We start from the raw sequence: 9,649 nt of genomic DNA on the forward strand, positions 1-9,649 counted from the left end.
GATAAAACCTTGCTACGATGATAAGCGTATGGTAACCCGAGGTTTTTGATTCGACCTAAGATATATATGAGCTAAGATTTCTCCTAGTGCCAATGCGTGTGTGCTCGCACGGTTAGTGACCACACGCCATAACGTCGGTAAACCCCTGATACTTCAGGATTCGTGTGTCAGACCCAATACCTCTTTGGAAAGCAGTTTAATGAAAAACCACTCAAGAAATTGTAACCCTTAAGCTACCCAGAACTGAACCTAAATACCCTCAAATCTTCACATTCACATACTCAGACGATCCTCTTTCAAACCCGGAAAAATCACCCATTTCTTTTTGTGCATTATTTTTAATCAGGCCTAATGCTATTGAGTTTTTCCTAACTAAAACCCACATTAAACTTAAATCGAACCAAAGTAAGAAAATATTATGGAGATTTTCATAAAAGTTATTGAAAAAATAAGAAGATGAAATTTAAATCGGATATAAAAATACTTACAGTTTGGTTTTTCAATTGAGGAAATGAAGGCAGCACCAAAGGTAATAGCCTGAAAGCTTCTGGAAAATCGAGGAACGCAGAAAGCTCTGAAAATATTTTGAGAAGAAAAAGGTAAAATTTTGAATGCAAAGGTGGTGAGGTTTAGGTCTGGTTCTCCTATTTATATCGTAAACTTCGGAGACCGATCTAGGCCACACGATTAGTCCAGTTCGAGATCTAAAGGCCTAGATTAAATAAACCAATCGACGGCAAAAAGTTGACAAGATAGTTGTCACAGTACTTGAAACCCGAACGGGCGCCTATTACAGACCAGCATCTGTCCTGTACTCGTGTGAGTGGGTAGGCGCGTTTTCACATAATAGAAGCCTAAAAGTCGCTACTGTGCATGTCAGAAGTGACATCATGCACGAGCAGGAACTTGGGGGGCAAATGTTGTACCCCAAAATAAATACGAATTGAATCACTCGGAACGGAGTACAGCTGGAAGACAAGCATATGAAGAAATCATACAGATAGAGCATCTTACTAACTCTGTAGTGAGTAGCTTGAGTCAAACTTGAAAGCTTACGACAACCAGATAGTCTCAAGATCGCCTCTTGAGTCATCAACTTAGTTCGAGATCCGTGAGAATCAGATTGCCTTCGTGAAACTCTGAACGTGGCCCATGTCAGTTCAAGTTAGTTCTTCGACACCCAGCTTGAAGGAAGTGTTCAGCTCGCGAAAACCTGATCATGACGCATAGTGAAGGATCCCAAAAGATTCACAGATTCTTTATACGCTCATTAATGCTCAAATATTATTTTGTATTTATTACCCGATATTGTGGGCATAGAATCAATAGGCAATAATGTATTTATGTAAATGGGATGTTACCCAAATAAGTATGCTACCATATTTATGCACGGTTACCCAAAACTGTCCAGGTAGAATTCCCTATAAATACAAGGGAGAATGGAAAGTAAAGGGGATCGACATTTTTGTATACTGAAACTTTGGTGAAATTGTGACAGGCAATTTCACGGTGAGAAACAAACAGATTAATAATAGTGACTTGTGGACTAGGGAGATTTTTAGCCACTGAACCATGTAAAAAGTGTGGGTGATCTTAATACATTTTTTTTTATCCAATTATTGTTTAGCAAATGTCTAATCTCTGTATTTTTGGATTTCTGAATCTACTGTTGGCGAAAAACAACGTCAACAATGTGGCACTCTAAAATTGCTATAAAACATTCATTCTATTTTCTCAAATTTTCACTTTTTTAATTCTTCTTTTAAAAATTTATGATTAAAAAATAAAAATGTCTCTCTAATTCATATATAATTTGAATTAAATTAATTCATTAATAGAAATTAGAGATATTTAAATTCTGAATATCTAATTATATAGTTATGATAACCTTTTTTTTTTAAATCTACGATTAAAAATATAAAAATATCCATCTAATTCATATATAATTTGAATTAAATTAATTCATTAATTGAAATTATAGATATTTAAATTCTAAATATCTATATACATAGTTACGATAACCAATTTTCATTTTTTATAATAATAAAAATCTATATATTTATATAAAGGAGAGCATCAAGAAGATGATGTGACACTCTAAAATTGTTTCAAATCAATTTTTCTCATTTTTTTTTCATTTATTTTATTTTTTAAAATTTATGATTAAAAAAAATAAAAATATCTATCTAATTCATATATAATTTGAATTAAATTAATTCATTAATTGAAATGTAGGATTCAAATGGGTAATTGGCCGAAATATCCCTTTCACAAAACATAAATTTTCTTATTCATAATTTAGATTTTTTATAAAAAAAAACCACGCAAAGTGTATAAAAAAATAATATTATTAAATAAAAGCACACATACAACAAGCTTTTTAAACTTTCTTTTTGGTACTTTAATTATTCTAAAACTTCTTGAAAAGCATGTAGGAGGTTCGCTATACAATGAACACCATAATGAAAAAAAAAATGTAGTCAAGATTCTTTCACATGTCCATATAAAGAACATGTTTTACGGGTAGGGTGAAAATATATCCCTATCATACAATCTCCCAAAAAATATTCAAAAATATATATTTTTTAATCATTACAAAAGATTGCGCAAAGTACGGATATATGTTCTAATTTTTAAATAAAACTAAGAAAATGTGCATTGCACGTTGCTTATACCTAGTATATATATATATATTTATATATATATGGTTTTGTGCTAATGATAATTTAGTATCTATCATTTTTATCATGAAATAATAATTAATAATTAATAAAAATATGGTGTATAAAAAGAATGTAAACTGAAGATTTATACATATGTAAAAAAAATTATAGTAAATGGCCAAAAACAATGGTATTAAGAAGCTAATGCCCTCATTTTTAAAATTGTAGAGAAATGACCATTTTACATTGTTGATTACCTAAATTTCCCTTTTCTATATATTTTTTAATTATTTAGGAGCGTATGACTTTAATATAGTGGTATATGTATATTAGTTTTGTTTAGTTAGGTTTTATTTGAAAGTTGATGACACCGTTTTTCATCAACTTAAATAGTAGAGAAATTAAATAATAAAATATTAGAGCAAATGAATAAAGAGGAAAACAAGAGAATTTTTACGTGGTTTAGTAGTTAACTCTGTCTAGTCCACGAGTCTATATTATTAAGACTTGGGAGTTTTCTGGAAACTTTTCAAAGAAGAGTTGCCCAGAGTGTTCTCTCCATAAATCCAAAAAAAAGGTCCTTTACAAACAGTGTTTCCTTCTCTATTTATAGGGAAGGTTGCAGAATTCATTCCCACATATTTCGGGAAGATATTCTGTAAATCAATTAACATAATGCTATTAAATGCATTATCTCCTACATAAACGGAAACGTCCCATGAAGATCGGGAACGGATAACAGATTAAATGATATCTCTTAAATATTGGGATTGTACAACAATAAACATGTTCACACGCAATGGGTTATCCCAGATAATTCATCAAATCTTCGAGATCAGCAATTGGCATTGAACTTGCCGAGGCCATGAGTCAACCATGAGCCCGTCACCTAACTTCGCGCTATGCTCGAAACAAATAGATGCTGACGAAGCTGTTACATCTGAGCTTGTACTTCCCGAGCTCGATCCATCTCGCCTGAAGCAATCATGGAAAAGTATATTCATATGTCGTGCCATGACTATTGCAAGCTCTGAACATATTCGAGGCTACACACCCTCGAGCTTTCAAGGTTGGTATTTACAGCAAGCGGTCTGACTGAAGGATCATATGACGACCATGCATATTTCGAGCTCACACCTGACGAGCCCAGCTTTCGGGGTCATAACTTTTTATCTCGAAATCTGGGTGTAAAAAAAGTTATATTGATTTTTTATAGTATTTTATGGGTTGTTGGTATATTATTTTCCAACTAGTATATATGTTTTTTGTGGTATGGTATATCATTTTTTTATGATATTTAGTTCTATCTTATTATACAAAATGGTAGTATATAATTTTTTTACCATAGTATATACATTTTTTAGTAATAATTTTGTAAGTTTTGTTGGTACATTATTTTTCAATTCAGTATATGTATTTTGTGGTATAGTATATCATTCAATAATCCATAAAAAAACGAAAAAAATCAAAATAACTTTAAAATAAAAATTAATTAAACAAAACTAATATTCAAATATCATAATATTAAAATATTTAGAATGGAATAGTAATTTGCTAAATGGCATATTTGTTAATATAAATTATAAAAATGTGGTTAGACTATTTTACTACAAAATTAAAAACGTGGACATTTACCTACTTTCATAACCCATTAAGAGTCACTTTGCACGAAACCCCTTGAAAAATATGTTTACATTTACAAAATATTTTATCTACACATATGACTAAAATTACCCACTCAAAAAACTAATTTATCAATATTTATTATAATTTTTATCAATTGAATTATTCACACATGATGCTTTACCCACACATCATGCCATGTAAGTTGCCAAACGGAAATTTCATGTTATATGCATGTTAACTTAGTGAAATTTTTTAATATACCAACATAAATTACTATCCCAAATATATGACAATTTCAATTTTTTAGACAAAAATACCTCTAACATTCAAACACTCATTTTCTCACTCAATCCGAAATCTCATTCTCTCACTCTCCCACTTTCTCTCTCTCATTCTAATCTTGTAGATCTCGAAAAAATATCAAAATTAAAAAAAAAAATCATCTAAAACAGACATTTGAGTGAAAAAATATGAATCTCCAAAGTTTTCATCAAATTTTAGTGCAGACCATCAAATTTGTATCGTTTAGGCCAAAAATTAAGTTTTCAAGATTGCATCGCAATATCATCGAAACAGCATCTGTACGCCCTAATTATCCACGGGCTATTAGCGAGCTAAGAGATGGCATAATTATATCAGCCACGTGGATGCCACGTACCCGGAGCTGCTGTTACCATGTCCTACCTCTTTAGCTCGAGGTAACCAAAGGCTTACTAAGATTACTAAGGGGTCGGGTCAGAAGTATGGACACCACGGGCTAAGAATACATCAAGCTCGAGGTACGAGCTTGATTTAGCACCTCTGACCTCTTATAAAGTCAACCACGCAATGTAAACGTGCATATATCAAACATCACATGTCTGATATATCCCTAAATTCTCGGACACGCAGCATAAACGTGCGTGTTTAGGCACCCACGACTGGGTTGGGCCATGCGGCCCATTATCCCCCTTTCCTATTGATTAGACCACACTTCATTATCAGGTTTTGGGAATTAATCATGAATGTCACAGAAGTGACATGATGAGTAAGAAGGTCACGAGATGACCTCCCTTGCCAACCCCCAGGTTCCCTCTCCCTATAAATATGGAGACCCTGGGAGTTACAAAGGGTGAGTTGCAAAGGGTTGGATTATATTTTGTAAAGAAATACCCTGTAAAGCATATCAGAAAAACACCAATAATATTGGTTGGTGGACTAGAAGGATTTAACCTTTGAACCACCTAAAAAAGTATTTGTGTCATCTTTTTATTTTAAGATCATTCATCTATTACGGTTAATTACTTAGCACTAATCCCACTCTTTATTCTGTTAATTATCTGTTGGCGAAGAACCGCGTCAACAGCATCGATTTTGCATCGAAAAAGCATCGTTTTGGCAAAAAAAAAGTTTTCATGATTGCATCGCAATAGCATTGAAACACCATCGAAAAAATATCTTTTCGACCAAAAACTAAAATTTTCATGATTGCATGGCAGTAGCATCGAAACACCATCAATTTTCAATCGAAAAAGTATGTTTTGGCGAAAACACAAGTTTTTATGGAAAATTTTCACATCATTACCATCACCAATTCTCCATCTGTAACCTTTGAGGATGATCTCCTTTCCCCAAACAAGACTTCTCCAAACATAACAGGTCGTAGAACCACACGAAGCTTCAAAGATATATTTATTAGGGAAATAACTTACCTTAAGGTTCTTTCCACAAAGAGATTTCAGATTTCTAATCAACCTCCAAACCTGTTTAGCAAGCAAAGCTTGATTGAAGGAGCTAAGGTCCCTAAAACCCAAACCCCCCATTCCTTGGAGATGCATAATTTAGTCCATTTGCACCAGTGAATCTTCCTTTTTTTCTTAGACGATCCCCACCAAAATCTAGCTGCCATTCGATGGAAATCACTAATGAGGTTTTTCAGGAACTTGAAGTAACTCATCGAGCAAGTTGGGATAGCCTGAATGATAGCCTTGATGAGGATCTCTCTACTCGCAGTAGAGAAAAGAGGGGCTTTCCAACCTTTTAGTCTGTTCCACACTTTGTCTTTGATGGCACTCAACATTTCTTTTTCTCTTCTTCCTAGACACGATGGAAATGCCAGATACTTGCCAAAATTCTCTACCACTTTCACACCTAGCACACTAGCCAGAGAAGTTCGATCATTCCTTGGCACATTCTTTCCAAAGGCCATTTCAGACTTGGAAAAGTTAACCAATTTCCCTGAAGCCAAGGAATAAATATGGAGAATTCGTTTGCACTCTAGGCATTCCAACTTATTTGCTTCAAAAAATATAAGGCTATCATCTTCAAAGAACATGTGAGAGACACATAGCTTATTTCTTCCAAAGGTGATCCCATGAATCTTTCCCATATCTTCCAATCTTTGAATCAAACAAGACAAAGCCTCTGTACAAAAAAGTACAAGGAAAGGCAAAAGAGGATCCCCTTGCCTCAATCCTCTCCCAGGGCAAACCTCACCCATCACCTCTCCATTCACCAGAAACGAAAATCTCACTAATTCCACACACCTCATAATTTTCCTTATCCATCTCTCATTGTATCTCAACTTCCTCATGAACTCTTCAATAAACACCCATTCCACCTTATCATAGGCCTTGGCCATGTCTAATTTGAATGCCACTTTGGACCCATTTCTGAATCTATCTTTCTTTATGGAATGGAATCCTTTGAACTCAACTATCATGTTATCATGAATGATCGTACTAGCCACAAAAGCCCTTTGGGACTCAGTGATGACATTATCAAGAGAGATCCTCAGCCTATTCGCCAAACATTACGACACAATCTTGTAAATAACGTTACAAAGACTGAGTGGGTAGAATTCTTCAATCCTCATTGATTTATCCTCTTTCAGAATTACAACAATTATTGTATCGTTGAGGAAACTTAGGGAGACGTTCTCATTAAGGACTCGGAGGCAAACTTTTACCACATCATTCTTAAGCATTTGGAAAAATTTATATATAGAACAGAGCAAGGAGCCCAACAGGGCTCGAAGCTTTAGAAGGATTCATTTCTTTCACTGCCACAATAATATCCTCAAACGTGAAATCCTCATTGAGCATACCATTCACAGAGTCATCAATTTCCCACACACTTAATCACCTCATTAATAATAGATAAGTCAGGATTAGAGGATAAAAAAAGAGTATTAAAGTACTTACAAATAATGTTAAGCACAATTCCTTCTTTTGCTTTCCATTGTCCCGACTCTTCATGTAGGCCAAAGATCTCATTCTTCTTTCTTCTTGCCGAGGTTTTGTGGTGGAAGTATTTATTATTTTTGTCACCCCATTTGAGCCATAGTGCCATACTTCTTTGACGCCAATAAGTTTCTTCCTTTTCCACTAAACAGCTTAATTTCCTCTCAAGATTTTTTATTTATGGCCAGACACTTGGGTCATTAGAGGAGGACAACTCTTTTATTTTTTTCCTCACCTCCAACAACTCTTTATTCATCTCTTTCTTTCTCTTAGAATTCCATCCAGCCAAACATTTGCCATATCTCGCTGTCCTCCACTTAAAGTCACTAGCCAACCCATTGCCATCACAATTCCTCCAACAATCTTTGACTATGTCTTTGTACTTATTTTCTTCAAACCAAGCTCCCTCAAAATGGAACTGAGAATTCCTTTATTTCTTGCCACACTTGTAATCTGAGTCTTTAATGGTCCAGTTGATCAACAATGCTCTATGATCAGAGCCCTACCAATCCAGGAGTTTAACCATTGCCCCAGGAAAATTAACAAGCCATTCAGAGTTACATAAAGCTCTATCAAGTCGCTCCATAATACCTCTACCTTTCTGGTTATTGCACCAAGCCATATCATTCAACATCCCCAAAATCAATGAGATCACAATCATCAATTACGCTTCTAAAGCCATTGAGCATCCCAGGAAGTCTTTCTCTACCACCAACTTTCTCGTAATTGGAGGTAATTTTGTTGAAGTCCCCACACACAAGTCAAGCACCCTGCCTCACATTATGGATTCTTCTCAGAAGGTCCCACGATTGAATCCTGAACGCCTGGATAGGATTTCCATAGAAGCCAGTAAAAACCCACGGAAAGAAGCCATTACCAGAAACATTGGCTGCTATATGACCCTTAGACCAAGACCACACTTCCACTGTAACTTTGTCATCCCACAAGAGAATGAGCCCTCCACTTAGACCGTTTCTTTAAACTGCCCAGTACTTAGAAAAATTCAACTTCTTAACCAACTCCTCAGCTTGCCTCCTAGTTAACTTACTCTCACTTAAGAAAAAAATCTCAGGATGAAAATGTTTCACATGGGAAAGGATAGCATTGAACATACCAAGATTTCCTGCTCCTTGGACGTTCCAGCAAAGGAGATTCATTAGGCCTTGCGACCTTGTCCCGCAAGGTCCACCAATGTGCATAACTAAATTAAGGATGGGGAATCCATAACCATAGAAACTCCCAACCCCATGTTGCTGCCATTGATTCCCTCTTGCTTAGTTTCAGATCCATAACCTTCATTTTCCTCAGTATTGTTCTGTGTCACCTCTCCTTGGATACTCTTCCCTTTGTCTCTGGCTTTATTTTTAATGGAGATTCTCCTTCTTCCCTTCTCTCCATTGTTTTTCCCTGTTTCTGAATATCCATGCGTGAACCCCAGATTGGCTTCACTCTCTAGAATGTTCTTTTGTCTATTCTTCCCTTTTCCCTCTCTCTCTCTTCAACTTCTTTTCTTGAACTACATCTTTTTCTTTTTTCATCATTTTCCACCTCTTCATTAATAGCCTCTTCAATCATTTTGTGGGCTTATTGTTGTTTTTTATTATCACCTCCAGTTGCCTTGCTCATATCGTTCTTAGTGTTCTTCATTGGTGAGGGTTCGCCACGTGTCAAGTGACTCATCTCCAAGTTATTTCCCATCTCAGCATTGGAAAGAGGACCGACGCTTTCATCGTTAGCCACCTTAGTGTGCATGGGACTGCTCACCAAACGTTGGGACATGGACTGCCCAATAACATGTTGAGTCTCTTAGTTTTTTGCGTGACCCAATCTATCTGCGTTGCTCCTCTCTCCTTTGGCATCTGTTCGAACTCCTGCCACCCTCGCTGGACTTTCCTTAGTCCTTTATGGTCTTTCGGTTTCTTTTCCAGCCACCTTCTTCATTGGTGATGGCTTCACCAGCTCAAAACAGCTCTGTTTCTGACTTTCAATGTCTAGCCACGAACAATAAAGATTGTAGTTCTCTCTATCTATGTAATGCCACAACTATTCTAAGACTTTGGACCATTAAAACTATTATAGATAGGCACTATTTTCAAGAAAACACACATAAAAAATATTCACAACTTTATTAAAAACTCT

The 9,649-nt window shown here is 35.4% G+C and overlaps 1 protein-coding gene across 1 annotated transcript; it reads right to left on the reverse strand.

The window, feature by feature from the left end:
- Positions 1–6,018: 6,018 nt before the first annotated feature.
- Positions 6,019–6,990, reverse strand: LOC133815261 (uncharacterized). The gene has a single exon (XM_062248116.1). It carries the CDS (start codon positions 6,988–6,990, stop codon positions 6,019–6,021), a length of 972 nt encoding a protein of 323 aa, XP_062104100.1.
- Between the last annotated feature and the right edge of the window lie 2,659 nt (positions 6,991–9,649).

This window comes from Humulus lupulus, chromosome 2 (assembly GCF_963169125.1).
Source record: "Humulus lupulus chromosome 2, drHumLupu1.1, whole genome shotgun sequence".
In the NCBI taxonomy this organism is placed as follows: Eukaryota; Viridiplantae; Streptophyta; class Magnoliopsida; order Rosales; family Cannabaceae; genus Humulus; species Humulus lupulus.